Below are 21,516 nucleotides of genomic sequence, written 5' to 3'. Positions count from 1 at the left end.
ACCATTTGATGCTTAAAAAGTTAAAAGTCATTTATATAATGACAGTGACATAAAATACGCAACGCAACACGCATCTTTACGGTGTGAAATTTTGTCGTATCATTCTTCCTCGAATCTACTTTGTTTTTGAATAGAAAACGCAAGTGAACATTATTAACTGTAAGTCTCAACCTAATTTTGTATATTAGTACTGATAGGCAATTCTTAAAATTATATTATTGATATTCATTTTTATAGCACCATGTCTGCAACTGCATTGTTTGGTAACACATCGGCTCTTGGAGGGAGTTCGGGAGGAAATAAGCATCTAGTAGAGTTCCGTGCCGGTAGAATGACGCTTAAAGGTCGGATGGTTCACCCAGACAAAAGGAAGGGCCTGCTGTACGTTTACCAGGGTGAGGACTCACTGATGCATTTCTGCTGGAAGGACCGTACTACCGGTGAAGTAGAAGACGATCTCCTGATTTTCCCTGATGATTGCGAATTTGCAAGAGTCAATGAATGCACTACGGGCCGAGTGTATGTTTTGAAATTCAAGTCCTTTTCAAAGAAGTATTTCTTTTGGATGCAGGTGAGTTCAATTACTACCATACTTTTGGTTTATGATACTAAAGATTTAAATATCTATGTTAAAGGTAATATATTTCAAGTTAAGTTATAAATGGTAAATTTACCTATCTTCCAGGAGCCTAAGACGGATAAGGATGATGAGCTATGCCGCCGCATCAATGAGGCACTGAACAACCCACCCACATCTGGTGGACGCGGTGGTGGTAGTGGCGGCGGGGCACAGGATGGCGAGCTGCAGAACCTGCTCAATAACATGTCCCAGCAACAGCTCATGCAGCTTTTTGGAGGAGTCGGACAAATTGGTGGATTATCTTCTCTTCTAGGAACTATGGGGTAAGTCCTTTATTAACCTTGCCCTACCTTAAAACATGTTAGATTTACTTACTGATGATTTACTAAAACTGGTTTAAGATCTCGCAATTTGTTAGCTAAGTGAATGGAATCAGGGACCGGAAAACCCGTTCATTTGGCTTACCCGTTCGAATGGGTAACCCCTTCATATGATAAGCTAATCGTTTGGGTAACCCGTTCAACCGGTTACCCAACAATAATGATTAACCCGTATTATTCAGATTAACCTAATCGTAACAAGTGGTTACCGCTTACAGGAGCTGATTCGGTTTGTGTTTTGCATGTACTAACCGGTAACCTTTCGGTTTAGGGTAAGCCTTACCCCTCTCCCGCGCCTTTCCCCCACCGCTGCGGCACCGCAGCAGAGATGGGCATTACGTAATTGATTGACGATAGTTATATTGTAACTACCGACGTAAAAGTACTTTTCGTTAATGTTGACTTACTATATAGTAAGATAGATGAAGAGATAGATGCTTATTTGTATCCGATTTTAGTAAGATGGCGGCCACACACTTTGTCATAAAAATCATCATTTTTAGGTTTTAGGGAGTTCCGATTTCGAAAATGATGACGATTTTGGAATCCAAGATGGCGGCCATGCAGTAACTCATAAAAGTCGTCATGTAAATCGGTTTTTTAGGTTTATGGGAGTGCAGATTTAGAAAAAGATGACCATTTTGGAGTCCAAGATGGTGACCATGTACTATGTCATAAAAATCGTCATGGATGTCGTTATATAGGTTTTAGGGAGTGCAGATTTCGAAAATCATGACTATTTTGGAATCCAAGACGGCGGCCATGCAATTTGTCATAAAAGTCGTCATGGATGGAGTCCAAGATGGTGACCATGTATTATGTCATAAAAATCGTCATGGATGTCGTTTTATAGGTTTTAGGGAGTGCGGATTTCTAAAATCATGACTATTTTGGAATCCAAGATGGCAGCCATGCAATTTTTCATAAAAGTCGTCATGGATGTCGTTTTATACGTTTTAGGGAGTGCGGATTTCGAAAATGATGACCATTTTGGAGTCCAAGATGGCGGCCATGCAATTTGTCATAAAAGTCTTCATGGATGTCGTTTTATAGGTTTTAGGGGGTGCGGATTTCGAAAATCATGTCTATTTTGGAATCCAAGATGGTGGCCATGCAATTTGTCATAAAAGTCGTCATGGATGTCGTTTCATACGTTTTAGGGAGTGCAGATTCCGAAAAAGATGACCATTTTGGAGTCCAAGATGGTGACCATGTACAATGACATAAAAATCGTCATGGATGTCGTTATATAAGTTTTAGGGAGTGCAGATTTTGAAAATCATGACTATTTTGGAATCCAAGATGGCGGCCATGCAATTTGTCATAAAAGTCGTCATGGATGGAGTCCAAGATGGTGACCATGTACTACGTCATAAAAATCGTCATGGATGTCGTTTTATAGGTTTTAGGGAGTGCGGATTTCGAAAATCATGACTATTTTGGAATCCAAGATGGCGGCCACATGCAATTTGTCATAAAAGTCGTCATGGATGTCGTTTTATACGTTTTAGGGAGTGCGGATTTCGAAAATGATGACCATTTCAAAGTCCAAGATGGCGGCCATGCAATTTGTCATAAAAGTCTTTATTGATGTCGTTTTATAGGTTTTAGGGAATGCGGATTTCGAAAATCATGACCATTTTGGAATCCAAGATGGCGGCCATGCAATTTGTCATAAAAGTCGTCATGGATGGAGTCCAAGATGGTGACCATGTACTACGTCATAAAAATCGTCATGGATGTCTTTTTATAGGTTTTAGGGAGTGCGGATTTCGAAAATCATGACGATTTTGGAATCCAAGATGGCGGCCATGCAATTTGTCATAAAAGTCGTCATGGATGTCGTTTTATACGTTTTAGGGAGTGCGGATTTCGAAAATGATGACCATTTCGAAGTCCAAGATGGCGGCCATGCAATTTGTCATAAAAGTCTTTATTGATGTCGTTTTATAGGTTTTAGGGAATGCGGATTTCGAAAATCATGACTATTTTGGAATCCAAGATGGCGGCCATGCAATTTGTCATAAAAGTTGTCATGGATGTCGTTTTATACGTTTTAGGAAGTGCAGATTTCGAAAAAGATTACCATTTTGGAGTCCAAGATGGTGACCATGTACAATGTCATAAAAGTCGTCATGGATGTCATTATATGGTTTTAGGGAGTGCAGATTTCGAAAATGATGACTATTTTCGAATCCAAGGTGGAGGCCATGCAATTTGTCATAAAAGTCGTCATAGATATCGTTTAATAGGTTTTAGGGAGTGCGGATTTCGAAAATGATGACCATTTTGAAATCAAAGGTGGCGGCCACACATTTTGTCATAAAAGTCATCATGGAAGTCATTTTTTAGGTTTTAGGGAGTGCGGATTTCGAAAATCATGACTATTTTGGAATCCGAGATGGCGGCCTTGTTTTTTGTCATAATAGTCGTCATGGATATCGTTTTATAGGTTTTAGGGAGTGCGGGTTTTGAAAATGATGACTATTTTGGAATTCCACGATGACGGCCACGTACTATTTAATAAAAGTCATCATGGATGTCGTTGTATAGGTTTTACGGAGTGCGGATTTCGAAAATCATGACTATTTTGGAATCCAAGATGGCGACCATGCAATTTGTCATAAAAGTCGTCATGGATGTCGTTTTATAGGTTTTAGGGAGTGCGGATTTCGAAAGTCATGACTATTTTGGAATCCAAGATGGCGGCCATGCAACTTGTCATAAAAGTTGTCATGGATGTCGTTTTATAGGTTTTAGGGAATGTGGTTTTCAAAAATGATGAACCTCAACCATGTGTATCGTAAAAAACTCGTCATGACATTTAAGATGAGCTTAAACTCGATAGCATTATGGGAAGTCATCGATGAGTTCCATTGACTTCCGATTTCACTATCAGACCTTCGTCACCATGTGTATCGTAAAGAACTCTTCAAGACATTTTAAATGAGCCCAAACTCAATAGCATTACTAGTAGTTATCGATGAGTCCCATCAACACCTTCCGATTCCACCATCAGACCCTCGCCACCATGTGTATCGTAAAGAACTCGCGAAGACCTTTAAAATGGGCCCAAACTCGATAGCATTACTTGTAGTTATCGATGAGTTCCATCAACACCTTCCGATTCCACCATCAGACCCTCGCCACCATGTGTATCGTAAAGAACTCGTCAAGATATTTAAAATGAGCCCAAACTCGATAGCATTACTAGTAGTTATCGATGAGTTCCATCAACACCTTCCGATTCCACCATCAGACCCTCGCCACCATGTGTATCGTAAAGAACTCGTCAAGACCTTTAAAATGAGCCCAAACTCGATAGCATTACTAGTAGTTATCGATGAGTTCCACTGACACCTTCCGATTCCACCATCAGACCCTCGCCACCATGTGTATCGTAAATAACTCGTCAAGATATTTAAAATGAGCCCAAACTCGATAGCATTACTAGTAGTTATCGATGAGTTCCATCTACACCTTCCGATTCCACCATCAAACCCTCTCCCCCATGTGTATCGTAAAGAACTCGTCAAGACCTTTAAAATGAGCCCGAACTCGATAAAATTATTAGAAGCCATTGATGAGTTCCACTGATACAGGAGATGTGCACAGACAGCTAACGATAAAGAAAGTGACTATAATAGGAGTAATAGGTACTAAACGAAAATATACCAAAATCAATGCAACGCCTTACCATATTAGGTAATTTGCCTTAAACTTTAGCATGTGTTTTGAAATCTACGTTGTGCGCTACTTGACTTAACGTACACTTTTGTTTGAATTAGCAATATTAGGTCGGCAAATTACAAAGCCTTTGACAAATACCGACTGCCGCCGCGCCGCGCCGCGCACTCGCACGTGCACGTAGGGAATGGAACCGCCGTGTTTCGCGTCGGGCGCTACGTTAATAGACCATATGCAGTTCACGTAAAAGTTAAAACAGCTTGTTCGTATTTAATCAGCGCTTGAAGCGGTAACCCTTTCCCGGGTTTTTAATATCGGTAAGCGCTAACCTGAATTAATTCAAATAAAAGGATTAGTTTCTTAACCGGTAAGCCAATCAAAAGCTTACCGAAATGAAGCGGTTTTTGGAACACAGCTTTACAATAACCCGGGTTTTTGAACGGGTTAGGGTAAGCGGGTCCGGTCCCTGAATGGAATAAATGGATACACACAGTAATATAAAAATTGTATAGAGAGAAGAATTCTATATTAAAAATGGTTCCAACAATTTCATTTCTAGACACAAAAAGATGTGTGCTTTGTTTCTTTGGTGCAATACCTTTAACCTTTTGACCGCAGCCGTTGGCTGGTAGCCGACATCTGAAAGACTTGCCAAGGACGCCAACGACGGCTACAGCCAACAGTTTCGCCAATGCAATAGGCACTAACGCGGGACTCTGTAAAGTTCAATTTCGTTTAAATAATCTTGATCGCCTGGTTCCGGGGCACCCCCCTTGGAAAACACCTTGTTCAAGAGGTTAACACATTCCATCTTGTAGCAAAAAGCAATATACATAAATCTGTAAGCGAAATGAGGTAGTGTTGAGAATATTTTTTTTTTATTATATTTATTTATTATTGGTTATATGTCAATACCTACCAACATGCATCCACAGCCCAGCATATGAAAGGTGAAGTAGGTTGCCGTTTTGTTTACATATTATCTAACAGATAGATATTCCTTCCCTACTGCCTACTTTTATTATGATGGCAACTTTGCAGAATCATATAATGAACATTTTTCTTGTTCTGTTAATGTCAATTACCATTATTATTATTAAAGCTTTTTTCCACTTAACAAGTTTTGTAATGTGTTTCCAATTTACAACTATTTCTTCCATCTTTGTTGTGTGGCCCCTCTGAGGGTAATTGCCTCCTCCATTCCTTTCCACCTTCCTCTGTCCTTTGCCATATGCATCCAACATTTTCCTGCTGTGGTTATTATGTCATCAGCCCATCTTTTCTTTTGTCTTCCCCATTTTCTTTTGCCTGTTGGGCCCAGCCATTTAGTTATTTGGTAAGTCCATCTCCTGTCTTCGTATCTGGACAAGTGCCCGGCCCAGTTCCACTTCTGTTTTAAACTAAATTCAAGGGCATCTGTCAATTTAGTTTTCATGCAGATATCTGCGTTTCTCGTTTTTTGTATTTTTCTCAGCCTCAGTATTCTTCATTCCATAGCATGTTGACAAGATAAAAAATTATTTTTTACTTTTTCGGTGTAGTAGACAATTACCATACCCACATTCAAGTGCATCGGTTTCTTATCAAAGGAGATAGCTTTTAACCTGAAAGGTTAATTGTCATTAAGAATCCATTGAGTTGCAATAGGTACTTTTGTGATAAGGGTGAGTGACTGGTTAGTTCATTCAGAAATATTTAAAAAAAGCTTTTTGACCTAGATAAATATTCTTCACCATAGTCTAGAATGTATAATGTATCCCTTATTGCAATTTCTTCCAATTTCTTAATAATATGTATACCGAAATATAAAACAATTTTATTATTGGTTTGACTGATGAAGTAAAAGAAAATAATTTCTAGACTTGAAATTTTTAAAATTTGCAGTTCTACTACAACAAAAAAAAACAGTGTGGATTTCAAAGACTCATTAGATCAGTCAGAACGCTTTACGCTCCAACGAACGTATTTTATTATTATAATCCATTTATTAATCTTTCATCTCAGGTTAGGCATTTTATAATATTAATATAAAAATAAAATATAAAAAATCATTAAAAAACAATACAAAGTAAGAATCTCTTCTTCTTCCTCCTGCCCTTATCCCACGTCATGTGGGGTCGGCACAACATGTTCTTCTCTTCCATTCTCCTCTATCTTTCGTCACCTCAGCACTCACTCCTTTCTTTCTCATATCCTCTTTCACACAATCCATCCATCGTTTTTTAGGTCTACCATCCGCTCTCCGTCCATCAACATTCATTCCTAACATTCTTTTTCCTATATGGCATTCATCCCTCCTCATTAAATGCCCATACCACGCTAACCTACCACTCCTTATCTTCTCTGCTACCGGTGCTACTTTCAAACTTCCCCTTATATACTCATTCTTAATTCGATCCTTTCTCGTCACTCCACACATCCATCTCAACATTCTCATTTCCGCTGCGTGCACTCTTCTTTCATCCGTCACTTTCGTCGCCCAGCATTCTGATCCATACATTACAACAGGTCTCACGATCGTCCTGTAGATTTTCCCCTTAAGTTTAAGGGGCATTCGTGGATCGCAAGTTGTTCCAGAGACCTGTCGCCATTTCATCCATCCCGCATTTATTCTATTTTTCACGTCACGGTCGATGTTGCCGTCACTTTGGATCAATGACCCAAGGTACCGGAAATCGGAGCAGACTGGTAGGGATACACCGTCTAAGGCAATATGGGAAAAACTGGATAGACCACCGAAATCGCAGAACATATGCTCCGTTTTGGTTCTGCTTATTTTCAGTCCCACACTTTCCAGCTTTTCTTGCCATTTTCCCAGTCTGCTCTGGACCTCAAGTGCATTTTCTCCGACAAGAACAATGTCGTCAGCAAACAGCATACACCAGGGTGCTTCCTCCTGTATGTTCGATGTCAGAGCATCCATAACCAGGAGGAACAAATACGGACTTAAAGCTGACCCCTGGTGTAAACCTACCGCCACATTGAACTTGTCGGTTACTCCAGCTTCAGACCTGACGTGAGTACTGGCTATAAACATAAAAAACCTGGCACCCAGCCAGGGCCCAAGCTGCCGGTGGTTAGGGCCCTGAGAGCGGAACCCCGGAACTATTATTATTATTTGTAAAGCAGGCAGGTAGTTGCAATAACTGATAATGCCTGTATCCAGAATCATCTTAACAAAGTTTTCAGTGTTGAGTAGAATTTGCAATATGAATTTTTTTTTTGAATTTGAATTGAAAATAAAGGCACAATAATTATTTATTCTTAAATTCAGTAGAAAAGCTTTTGGAAATATGTATAGTATCATACATAATTCCAAAAGCTTTACTACTGAAGGTACCGGCCAGAATATAGTAGTATAGTATCTGTCTGAATGAGGTGTTAGGTGTGTTGTTGTCTTTTGTTTTGAGTAGTAAGTATTGTGATCATGCAGGAACAACAGCAGCAGCGGCACTGGCGGCTCGCGCTCGTCGGGCAGCGGCGGCAGCTCGCGCGGGGGCAGCGCCGCGCGCCAGGAGCCGCCGCGCGCGCCCGCCCGCCCGCGCGACTCCGCGCCCGGCACGCCGCCCAACACCGCCGCCGCCGCCACCGGCGCCGCCACGGCTGCCACGGCTGCCACGGCTGCCACCGCTGCCACCGCCGCAACCGCCGCAACCGCCGCCACCGCCGCGCAGCCGCGTAGTGAGTATCTAGCTAGACCAACCATGAGACGGTCTACCGCAAATAACGTAAAATTAAATTACATTATCTGCCTCTATCGCTTGATCGCTTTGACGACCGGTTTGGCCTAGTGGGTAGTGACCCTGCCTACGAAGCTGATGGTCCCGGGTTCAAATCCTGGTCAGGGCATTTATTCGTGTGATGAGCATGGCTATTTGTTCCTGACTCATGGGTGTTTTCTATGTATTTAAGTATTTATAAATATTTATATATTATATATATCGTTGTCTAAGTACCCTCAACACAAGTCTTATTGAGCTTACTGTGGGACTTAGTCAATTTGTGTAATATTTATTAATAATAATAATAATAATAATAATTCAGCCTATATACGTCCCACTGCTGGGCACAGGCCTCCTCTCATGCGTAAGAGGGCTCGGGCTATAGTCCCCACGCTAGCCCAATGCGGATTGGGGACTTCACATACACCTTTGAATTTCTTCGCAGATGCATGCAGGTTTCCTCACGATGTTTTCCTTCACCGAAAAGCTAGTGGTAAATATCAAATGATATTTCGTACATAAGTTCCGAAAAAACTCATTGGTACGAGCCAGGATTTGAACCCGCGACCTCCGGATTGAAAGTCGGACGTCATATCCACTCGGCCACCTTTATTATTTATTTATTAAATATTTATTATCGCTGGAATGGGCAAAAGCGATAGAGAGACAGATTTAGCTTTTCGATATTCGCAGCAGGCCCTCGGAATGAAGCATTCCTCACTTAATTTATTCATGAACCATAGACATTTCTCGCCGAAGACAGGAGGCGTGTCAGAAATCTCTTCTTCCGATTGTTCAACTCACTGAAATAAAATGTTTATATTGTGATTTCGGTACTCAATTTGTAAGTCGTAGAACGTTTTACAATTGTATTTTCGTAACAAATTACTAGAGGATACAATATTAAATTTATGAATAATTCTCATTCATACCAATGATTCCATACAGCATAAACATTCCAAAAATTTGCTGAATAATTTTAACGTCACGCATAATAACCATTCGTTGTATTAGAAAACTAGTTCTATCGTGAGAATCATTGCGCGAGAGCGAGAGGTAAATTTAAAGTTTTCTAATATTCCTAACGTACGGTCTTTAAGCGCGGCGACCGAACCTTACCCTTTGACGGTTTCGCCTTGCAGGTGGCCAAATATTCTTGTCCGATTTGCAACGTTACTTTTCTGGTCTGGGCACGGCGCCGGAGGGCGCGGCGGGGGCGGGCGCGGGCGCGGGCGCGCCGCGCGTGGACCTGGCGGCGGCGCTGGCCGAGCCCGACGTGGTGGCGGCCGCCGCCGCGCCGCCGCACGCCGCGCGCCTGGCGCCGCACCTGCCGCAGCAGGCGCAGGACGATGTAAGGACCACCCTGCTCTCCCCGCAGTTCGCGCAGGTGAACCCCCGTGCCCCCGAGCGACACCCGATACTGACTCGGTGACGCTTTCCTTGCATGCGGTTCGGTTCTGTTTCTTTCTTTACTAATTGGCATCGGGTTTAGGGTTTTTCGTTTCGTTTTTATTATTTTCACCGTTTTTAACGCGTGTAACTTCATCGTATTAAACGTCAACGCACACCAAAACAATGACAATGAGCCATTTTTATTTAACCCTTATAGATTTATCATATCCGTCTGTCTGTCCGTCCGTCCGCGGTTTTGCTCCGTGATAGTTAGTGCTAGATAGCTGCAATTAGGATACATAAATCGTGCATGGCGACAGAACGGTAAAATAAAAACTAAAAAAAATTTTTTTTTAGGATACCTCCTTTTTTAGGATAGGGTATTGTTGGATAGATGTTTCAACCATAAAGGTCTACAACAACCATTTTTTGATAAAGTGAATATTTTCGTAAATAATCGCACCGAAAAAAAAAAAATGTGTCTGTGTCCCCTCTAAATTTTGAACCATGGGTCCGAAAAATATGATAAAAAATCGTAAAATCAAAAGCTTAATAAATACATTCAATGAAAGCTATAGCGAACATGATCGGCCCTGAAGAATTGGAATTATTGCAAAAAGTCTTCTCTTCTTAGTAAAAAACATACCGCTGCAAAGGTATTCCCTTATACTTGTAATGTACAGTCAACCAATTAGAATCCTAGACCACTATAGAACCTTATCGCTTTAACTACTAGATACTTGACACGCATCACTCAATAAGCACTGTCGTAGAAGTCATTATGGCATGGTTCTATAGTGGCCTAGGAATCAAATTGGTTGACTGTACATTATATTTACTAATAGCCCCCGTTTAGCCTATTCTTACAGAATGGTAACTACGGAACCCTGCACTGCGCATGGCCCGCCATGCTCTTGGCCGACTTTTTAATGATGACTTCCTTACAAAATGACTCATTCTCATTGCTCTTGAGTTAAGTAAATCAACAGCTGCAAATGCGCTTACCCCCTTCATGCTTTTTTGTGGGTATGCACTTTTGCAGCTCGCTGGACATCTGTGTGCAGATTTTGTTGCTGGACTAATAATGCTTACAGCTAGAAAATCTAAAGATAAGTACAATTTTTTTTAATTAACTTATGAAGACTAGTCTTGATAGTATCTACTAAGTACCAGTGTCGTAAAGGAATACCTTTTATAATATGATTTTATATTTATTTGTACATACTTAGTAATTAGCTGACGAAAATGTTAATATTTATAACCATTGATCTATTACAAACCGGGGTGTGATAAATGAGTATTTTTTTCTAATTTCTAATATCGGCCAATATGCCTCAAGCTTAATACTCTGAACTCATCATTAACTGCAATGCAAGTGACTCACTAATATGATTCATATCAATATATTATCCCCACTAAATGTTGACGATGTTGGATATGGTGATTATAAAGCAATAAAACAAAGAAACTCATAAATCCCCACCGTCAGCCTATTGTGACGGGTAACTACGGATTTATGGAACCCTACACTGAGCATGACCCGACAAACGATATGCTCTTGACCGGTTTTTAATTTCTACACTTACAATAGCGTTTGGGGCAGATTGCCTTTATTTCAAGTGGTTTCATGGTGACGCACTGCATTACCTTTGCTCACTTGACATTATTTCTTGAACGTCAGAGCGTTAGGATATCCCTATTGAACCAAGTGCGTCAGAAACACGTAACTTTCATGCGGTGTAATGTAATTATTACTCCTTTATGTTTCCTTTTACGTATGTTGCTTCCTGTACATTCCTACTAATTCTGCTTATATATGGAGAATTATTCTGCTTATATGTGCTTATATTAAGAATATTTACCTAAAACTACTGTCGTGTCTTATATTAAATTTGTAACTTTAATTGAATGTCTTATAGGACCACTAAGACCACGCAAAAATGTATATACGAGGGTTGTTTGATAAGTCAGTGACTTTTTGCAAAAAAAAAAAACTTTTTCACCTTTTTTAGTTTTATTTCTCTACATAATCTTCTTTCAACTCCATACACTTCATCCAACGATGTTCCAGTTTTTTCAACCCCTCCAAAAAATATTTTTTGTGAAACCCTGAAAAATATGCTTCAGTTTCAGTGGGACAGTATTTCGTAACGCAATTCTACTAATTTGGCTGTTGCGACTGCTGACGAGTGTGCAGGGGCCAGCGATTGATAATAAACATAGATGACGAACTAGCTCTGCAAAATGACCCCACACATATTGTGCCGAAGCGGGCGGGGCGTCAACTTTGTGCCGATGAGCTATTTAGTTCGCAAATGGCGGCCCATTGTCACAGTCGTAGTAAGAAGTATTAAAATTATATCTTTAATAAAAGACATATGCCTTATTGTGCGGATAAATGATGTGCTAGTCGTTCCAACAAACACTGGAAAAAATATGGGATTACCATTCACGTATAGTTTAGCTAGGATAATATTATTTTCATTTCTCTTGATCAAAACAGATTTTCTATGGGGATGATGTTATGCATTTTAAGCAATCGTTGATATTAAGAAACTTTCATTTTAAATTTGTGCAGGTTGTAGTTTTGATAATTTAGATTCGTGATAGTAAATACGAATCGTCGTTGTAGGTGGCGCTTTTTATGTGTACATTTTTACTAAGTCCTGGTATCTCGCTGCTATTTATAACTTTTCGTTAAATTCGCGGACGGCTGGACCGATTTGGCTAATTTTGATATTAGAATATTTCTAGGTCCAGGGACGGTTTGAACGGTGAAAAAATATGGAAAGAATGCGAGGAAAATAGTAAAAACAATAATGATATTTTCCCATACAAACTGTTCCTACGACGTTTTCAATACGATTTCTGCATGTTTGCTCTGATCAAAATTAAAATTCAAATCCAAGATGTCGGGCGTTTTTTTTCTCATGTTTGATCTAAAATTCGTTATAAAGGTCCTCTCGGATCCTCAGATATCGGTTTTCATCTTGATCAGAGCAAAATTTAAAAATCCCAAATGCCAGCTGTTTTTTTTCCGATTTTGACCTATCAAATTTACATTAATTTCTATCAGACATATTTCTGTGCCACTTATAAACTAAATGTCACAGGTGCCCTATAAGATGAACGATACAATGTATTAATTGGTTCGGAGGCCTAAATGCCTTTAAACACGTGCGACAAACGAACAAATAACAAGCCTGTATATTAATACACTTTAAAATAAAATAATAAATTATCATACAAAAATATTGCATTTAAAACGTTCTATATCGCATGAAACCGTCTACTTCGAGTTGGTTTCAATTGTGATGTATTTTCAAGTGTCAACGCTACAGCCAATCACAGCGCCTTATTTTATAATGCACCAATCGTAGTTTGGGTGGTTTAAATTGACTAATCATGGTCAAACGAAGTTACGTCGAAGAAAACAAGACCCGAGTTGCAATTGGTCCGTTATGAGTACTGCGTGTTTTAATAGTGGGGCCACTTTTACGCTGATATTTTGTTTGACGTTAGTCTTCCATGTTTTTTTCGTTCGCTGACAGGGGCATTGTCGTGGTGAAAAAGGATTTTCTTCTTTGCCAGATGTGGCCGTTTTTTCACAACTTCTGCGTTAAATTTTTCCAACAAAGTAGCATAATAAGGGCCATTCTCTAAATAATCTATATAAATAACCCCTTGGCTATCCCAAAAAACAGTGGTCTTTACCTTTCCTGCCGAATTAACGGTTTTCGCTTTCTTTGGGGCCCGTTCGTTAGCAGAAGTCCACTGTTTTGACTGATTTTTCGTCTCTGGCGTATAAATAATGGTGGATCCACGTTTCATCTACCGTCACAAATCGACGTAAAAATTCATTAGGATTACGCTTGAATTTGGCTAAGCATTGCTCGGAAGTTGTTTCACGAAGTCGTTTTTGATCGGCTGTCAGCAAACGCGGCACCCATCTTGCGGAAAGCTTTTTCATATTCAAAATATTATGCAAGATATGAAAAACTCGTTCAGATGAAATGTGTAAAGTCTCAGATATCTCACGAATCTTCACTCGACGGTCATCCAAAACAATATCGTGAACTTTATTCACGACATCATCAGTGGTCACCATAGAGTAAAGATATTATCAGAGGTAATTTGACTTATGACAAACTGACACTGGAATGGCGGATGGTTTTAAAGTGTGCGTGTAGACGAGTGATACCATGTAGAACATATTCTGCCTGATGTAAATAATATTTTTAAAATAAAAAAAAATGCACTGCTTTATGTTTGACAATAAATGCGTAATGTTGCATAATTACTTTGTGCAAACATTATTTAAAATAATAATATTTAGCATCGGGATGATATCAGTTCGTTTTTTTTAAATTTATACATATAACTTGAAAAATATCTTTAAACCATAAGTTTTAAACAAAAAAATATGTTGCAGATCGGAAAATACGATAAATTATGATCGAAAAAGTATAAATATCGATTATTTATAAATTTATAAAAGTATAAATAATCCTGAAATATTTTTTAATCAAATATAGACTAAATTACAAATATCTACGTAGGTATATGCTTTTATAAGTCTTAACACATGCGCACCATATCTACGGACTCAAATTACATGCACCGCGTGCAATCACTTATAAAATCATAATATTTAACATTAGATGAAATCAATTGTTAAAAGACATGAGAGATAACTGATTTTTAACAAAAATATAATATACATAGCAACGGTTTACTATCAAATATTAGTCATAAAAGTGTCTTAAATCTCATTATTTTCGAGAAATTACCATACGGACTTATTTTGAAATTCGCAATAAATAATTTATCCATTTATCCAAATAATCTTTTATAAGTACATAACGGGTGATCACAGATCACCCGAGGCAGAGGCAGGCCAAAAACGAGATGGCGAGACGACCTGGACTCATTTTGTGGCGACTGGCGTGAGCATGCACAAAGCCGTGACGCCCGTGACGAGTGGCGGAGGACCAGGGAGGCCTTTGCCCAGCAGTGGGACACAATGTAGGCTAATAAACTAAAAAAAGTACATAATGATTTAATAAGAAGGGCATCAATTACCCTACTTTCGAAAAATTACCCTATTCAACATACTGGTCATACTCCTGTTCCGCAGAAATTGAAATTGAAATATCGTGATTTTACGTACGATAACATGATAATTGATGAACTTACCTATGAAAAGTTATCCCATCTCTTTTTTTCGTCCGATCTGTATAATTCTTACAACACTTGACCGCGCATGTCGGCATATTTTATATTTTTCTTCCACCAATTTACTCAAATGACATGTCGATCCGACTGGCGGCAAATTGGTGGATGAGGGCATAGAGATAACTGTCAATGTCTGTGTGTCACGCGTAAATACTAGGAAATTGGTGAATGATGGAATCCTAGTTGTGCTTTACCGATACTCCGTCCGCAGAATTATTAGTCCAAGGTGGTCACTTCAATCGGCCTTCCAGAGCGTTCTGCGTCATTGGTAGTACGTCCAGAACGAAATTCTGTAAACCACAATAAATGCGTAATGTTGCATAATTACTTTGTGCAAACATTATTTAAAATAATAATATTTAGCATCGGGATGATATCAGTTCGTTTTTTTTTAAATTTATACATATAACTTGAAAAATATCTTTAAACCATAAGTTTTAAACAAAAAAATATGTTGCAGATCGGAAAATACGATAAATTATGATCGAAAAAGTATAAATATCGATTATTTATAAATTTATAAAAGTATAAATAATCCTGAAATATTTTTTAATCAAATATAGACTAAATTACAAATATCTACGTAGGTATATGCTTTTATAAGTCTTAACACATGCGCACCATATCTACGGACTCAAATTACATGCACCGCGTGCAATCACTTATAAAATCATAATATTTAACATTAGATGAAATCAATTGTTAAAAGACATGAGAGATAACTGATTTTTAACAAAAATATAATATACATAGCAACGGTTTACTATCAAATATTAGTCATAAAAGTGTCTTAAATCTCATTATTTTCGAGAAATTACCATACGGACTTATTTTGAAATTCGCAATAAATAATTTATCCATTTATCCAAATAATCTTTTATAAGTACATAACGGGTGATCACAGATCACCCGAGGCAGAGGCAGGCCAAAAACGAGATGGCGAGACGACCTGGACTCATTTTGTGGCGACTGGCGTGAGCATGCACAAAGCCGTGACGCCCGTGACGAGTGGCGGAGGACCAGGGAGGCCTTTGCCCAGCAGTGGGACACAATGTAGGCTAATAAACTAAAAAAAGTACATAATGATTTAATAAGAAGGGCATCAATTACCCTACTTTCGAAAAATTACCCTATTCAACATACTGGTCATACTCCTGTTCCGCAGAAATTGAAATTGAAATATCGTGATTTTACGTACGATAACATGATAATTGATGAACTTACCTATGAAAAGTTATCCCATCTCTTTTTTTCGTCCGATCTGTATAATTCTTACAACACTTGACCGCGCATGTCGGCATATTTTATATTTTTCTTCCACCAATTTACTCAAATGACATGTCGATCCGACTGGCGGCAAATTGGTGGATGAGGGCATAGAGATAACTGTCAATGTCTGTGTGTCACGCGTAAATACTAGGAAATTGGTGGATGATGGAATCCTAGTTGTGCTTTACCGATACTCCGTCCGCAGAATTATTAGTCCAAGGTGGTCACTTCAATCGGCCTTCCAGAGCGTTCTGCGTCATTGGTAGTACGTCCAGAACGAAATTCTGTAAACCACAATAAATGCGTAATGTTGCATAATTACTTTGTGCAAACATTATTTAAAATAATAATATTTAGCATCGGGATGATATCAGTTCGTTTTTTTTAAATTTATACATATAACTTGAAAAATATCTTTAAACCATAAGTTTTAAACAAAAAAATATGTTGCAGATCGGAAAATACGATAAATTATGATCGAAAAAGTATAAATATCGATTATTTATAAATTTATAAAAGTATAAATAATCCTGAAATATTTTTTAATCAAATATAGACTAAATTACAAATATCTACGTAGGTATATGCTTTTATAAGTCTTAACACATGCGCACCATATCTACGGACTCAAATTACATGCACCGCGTGCAATCACTTATAAAATCATAATATTTAACATTAGATGAAATCAATTGTTAAAAGACATGAGAGATAACTGATTTTTAACAAAAATATAATATACATAGCAACGGTTTACTATCAAATATTAGTCATAAAAGTGTCTTAAATCTCATTATTTTCGAGAAATTACCATACGGACTTATTTTGAAATTCGCAATAAATAATTTATCCATTTATCCAAATAATCTTTTATAAGTACATAACGGGTGATCACAGATCACCCGAGGCAGAGGCAGGCCAAAAACGAGATGGCGAGACGACCTGGACTCATTTTGTGGCGACTGGCGTGAGCATGCACAAAGCCGTGACGCCCGTGACGAGTGGCGGAGGACAAGGGAGGCCTTTGCCCAGCAGTGGGACACAATGTAGGCTAATAAACTAAAAAAAGTACATAATGATTTAATAAGAAGGGCATCAATTACCCTACTTTCGAAAAATTACCCTATTCAACATACTGGTCATACTCCTGTTCCGCAGAAATTGACATTGAAATATCGTGATTTTACGTACGATAACATGATAATTGATGAACTTACCTATGAAAAGTTATCCCATCTCTTTTTTTCGTCCGATCTGTATAATTCTTACAACACTTGACCGCGCATGTCGGCATATTTTATATTTTTCTTCCACCAATTTACTCAAATGACATGTCGATCCGACTGGCGGCAAATTGGTGGATGAGGGCATAGAGATAACTGTCAATGTCTGTGTGTCACGCGTAAATACTAGGAAATTGGTGGATGATGGAATCCTAGTTGTGCTTTACCGATACTCCGTCCGCAGAATTATTAGTCCAAGGTGGTCACTTCAATCGGCCTTCCAGAGCGTTCTGCGTCATTGGTAGTACGTCCAGAACGAAATTCTGTAAACCACTTGTGTACCATTCCATGAGAAGGAGCAGATTCCCCATAATTAACTGTTTAAAAAAAATACAGTTTTCAGTCTTAATAGTTTTTACACTTAAAAAGTAATGTTTAATTAACACACGAAATTCGCTTTTCTCCATTTTCCAACAATTTTCCGATCGTATTTGACATATCTCTCTCTCAACAACTTTTTTATTGCCCCGCCTTTAAAAAAAAAACTGGCTGCTACCAAGGAGTTCAGAATTGTAATTAAAAAGTCTATAGGTTAAAATGATTTTTGTTTTACATAAAGTCAGAGTCACTGACTTCTCAAACCGCCCTCGTACATACTTACTGATAAACACATTACAAAATTCCTGAAAAGTATTTTTGTTTGAATGTGAGTGAAATTAATGTAAAATAGGTGTATCAATATTTATTATCTTAAAGCGTTCGTTTGGATATTTATCGAAACAAACCTATACTAAACTGTCTAAAATCACAGACAACTGAAATATTAGACATAAGAAAACAAAATGAAAAACAATAAGAAGTTGCCTATTCGTAGTATTAAAATAGTGCGATCACTAGATGGCGCTGATAGGATACTCTAGCGCTTAACAACCTGGAGCTCATTTAGCTTTCCTAAGAGTAAGATATTATATTAAATTGTCTTAAGGCCCAGTAGGTTCGTATTATTTAAAATCTCACTGAGCAAAAGCGTGAGCGAAATGGATGTGCGTGTTCGGGACCGCGGATATCACGTTTTTGAATTTTACAAGTAATTTGTTGTGTGTTTTAATAATAATAAAAAAAAATCGCTGAGTTCCCTCAAGCATAATACTGCACATTTTTAGAAATAATGTTCATATTTTTAGTTTTGTGCAAAATTTATAAAAAAATTAAAGTCCATTTTAGAAAAAATCACGAACAGTTGTTCATGATTTTTTTTCTATCTAGCAACAGTCAAAAACTCAGGAATCGTTGAAGTCCCTAGAGAAAGACCTCAAGATTACTAATAAATTGCTGGCAATCATATTATAATCTAAAGGGCTATTCTTCAAAAACTCCTTTCTTGAGCCTACTGCACCTTAAAATAGACAAGCCGGTGGAAATCTGTGGAAGTCTTCCCAATGATGTAATAATCTGCATCAGGAATGGACTCCGGCTTGTGGAAAATTTGAAGTGTTGTAATAAAATTTCTTATCTGCTACTAAATTATGATTAATCCGTTTTATCGCTTTGTAGAGTAGAAGTGAACGGATGTTTGAAATAATTACCAAACCAGTATGATATCACTGACACTAAAGATTCATTGATTGTATTAGATGTGTAAAGCCTAAGACAAATTCGTGCTTCGAATGTGATACCTAATGTAGATGGCGCTGTACGGCAATTATTTTATACAATTCAGATACCACAAATCATTATGGCGTACAGCGCTACATTTTTCAGCGGTTAAATCTTATACAATCAATGAATCTTTGCACAACCTTGTAATTTAATTAGTGCCAAAATGTGACATGGAGACGCTTCCTTGAACAAATATCTGATATTTACTTTTCCATTGTAAACGAGTATCAATTCTAGAAATGTTAAAATGTAGGTACATAAGTGCACCTGTAAATATACATATGTACCATTACATTTTACGCATCAGTTTTGTAAGTAATATACACACTTGATTCCCACTGGCTTGTCTATTTTGAAATAATTACGGACTATATAATACAGCTCTCAAACAAAAATATAAGCCAAAAGAGCTCCGGGTTGCTTAAAGGATTAGATTGATTCCTCGCCCGAATAAGTAATTTATAATACCGATGTGATTGCAGGCGGCGAACCAGTTCTCTTCAGCGCTGACTTCGGGCCAGATGGGCCCCGTGATGACGCAGTTCGGTCTCTCGCCCGAGGTCGCTTCGGCCGCCAACACCGGCGACATGCAGGCCTTCTTCCGCGCCCTCGAGAACAACTCCTCCGCTTCTTCAGAGACCAAATCCGAAGAGAAGGCCGAAGAAAAGCCGAAAGAGGATAAAAATAACGACAAAAAAGATGGCGACGCTGGCATGTCGCTAGATTAATTCGTTGTGTAATGTGATGTGTGCTGCAAATTATTTACTTTCGGTTGAACTGCGTATAGTATTTAGTATTGATTTGACGTTCACTTGGCGCTTTCGGAAATAAAAGAATACCTATCCAATAAATCATGTTTTTATTAAAACTGAAGATGCCGTAAAGTAAACCTACTATGCTCTCAAAATTTGCTTCTAAATCCGAGATTTCATTTAAATTTTTAAATTTATTTTATTGTAGTAGGTATTTTGATATATAGCGGTTTAAAGTAAAGCGTCAATACTAAAGTAAGGACGATAAATACGAAGAATTTCGTACATTGACCCGTATTTTCCCGTTTCTATTAATTATTCGCTACATGCACGCCTGTCACGCAACCTAGTATCCGCAAATCTAGGGGAAAACCTTAATTACTTCTTATAACTACCGAACGGATTTTCATTAGTTTCTGACCGAAACGTGTTTCATTGCCTAAACCGAAACAGAAGGTTCGGGATTGGCTCTAGTTTCAGCTGAAGCCGATACTTTGTAGGCATGTTAAAATCGTTGAAAAAATGTCATAAAACCGCTTTTATACACTATTTAATCGCAAACGCTGCCTAATCCGAGCTATAACAACACAAGGTATGACAGGGTAGTCTCTTTCATTGGTCTTCAAAAAAGTTCTCGATTTTAAGGATAACTTACTATACCCATTCTTAATTTCAAGGTATTTGCAAAGCTATTTACACGGATACATTAAGTCCGTCACAGACAGAGCGATAATATATAATATTATATTAATATACCGTAAGATACCGATAGATATCTTAATATTATAGCTAAGCACCACACGCCAACGATACCAATTAAATATATATACGGTGTCTGTCTAGTTCCTACATTGTGAGAGACGAAATATACAAAAATATATCGTAATGTACCGAGCTATATATCGCAAGGCATCTTGCTATAAGATGTGTTTTAGTATACTATCGGTCCGTCTGTGGCTGGCTTTATTAATAATTATCAAATTAAACACGTAGTAAGCATTTCATACAGATCACAATGGTCCTTTACACCATACAATTTAAATAAATATCTCAGGAGTTATCATAAATTAAAAATTCCATTTCGGGCATATAACTTGTAAAATAAATAAAAAAGAAAAAAATTAATAATCAAAAGCATATACAGTAAAAGTAGAGTTAAACTAGAAACAGTAGGTTCATGGTTCCCAATAAAGAGAGGCGTAAGACAGGGGGACCCGCTGTCACCTATACTATTTATAGCCACATTAGAGTCTATAATAAGTAAGCTTGACTGGAATAAATGCGGTATAAAGGTAAAAACTAATTATTTAAGCCACCTATGTTTTGCCGACGACTTGGTGCTGATATCAGAGAAAGGAAAAGAACTACAGCACATGATAGAGTCACTAAACAAAGCTAGTAAGCTCGCCGGGCTAGAAATGAACCTCTCTAACGACGGTTTAGCACAAGCTCTTGCATTATAATTTTTAAGAAAAAAAAACCGACTTCATTGAGGGAGACCGGTGAAAGAACGATTATTGTTGATTTGAGATTTTATACAATGAAATTAAAAAAGACAGCGTCCTACGCCTAATTATGTAGAAAAGGAGGTAACATGTTTTTTTTTGCCACTGCACC

The 21,516-nt window shown here is 38.1% G+C and overlaps 1 protein-coding gene across 2 annotated transcripts; it reads left to right on the top strand.

The window, feature by feature from the left end:
* The first annotated feature begins 19 nt into the window (after window positions 1-19).
* On the top strand, window positions 20-19,998 carry LOC133519112 (proteasomal ubiquitin receptor ADRM1). 2 transcript variants are annotated; one of them, XM_061853037.1, is made up of 6 exons: window positions 20-159; window positions 238-571; window positions 686-903; window positions 8,081-8,328; window positions 9,512-9,720; window positions 19,630-19,998. In XM_061853037.1, exons 2-6 carry the CDS (start codon window positions 242-244, stop codon window positions 19,873-19,875), a joined length of 1,251 nt encoding a protein of 416 aa, XP_061709021.1. In that variant the 5' UTR covers window positions 20-159; window positions 238-241; the 3' UTR covers window positions 19,876-19,998. The 2 variants fall into 2 exon arrangements, with proteins under 2 accessions (XP_061709021.1, XP_061709019.1); XM_061853035.1 differs by having other exon boundaries at window positions 9,512-9,756.
* The last annotated feature ends 1,518 nt before the right edge of the window (window positions 19,999-21,516 follow it).

Source organism: Cydia pomonella, chromosome 6 (genome assembly GCF_033807575.1).
Source record: "Cydia pomonella isolate Wapato2018A chromosome 6, ilCydPomo1, whole genome shotgun sequence".
Classification (NCBI taxonomy): Eukaryota; Metazoa; Arthropoda; class Insecta; order Lepidoptera; family Tortricidae; genus Cydia; species Cydia pomonella.
Note: the sequence above shows the minus strand (reverse complement) of the source record. Positions and strands in the feature narration are given on the sequence as shown.

Excerpts from the sequence above, each read along its gene's own strand:
- LOC133519112 (XM_061853035.1), top strand. The coding sequence starts at position 242 with ATGTCTGCAACTGCATTGTTTGGTAACACATCGGCTCTTGGAGGGAGT. Across the intron at positions 8,329-9,511 it reads CACCGCCGCGCAGCCGCGTA|GTGGCCAAATATTCTTGTCC; the intron begins GTGAGTATCTAG and ends TTCGCCTTGCAG. Across the intron at positions 9,757-19,629 it reads TCTCCCCGCAGTTCGCGCAG|GCGGCGAACCAGTTCTCTTC; the intron begins GTGAACCCCCGT and ends ATGTGATTGCAG.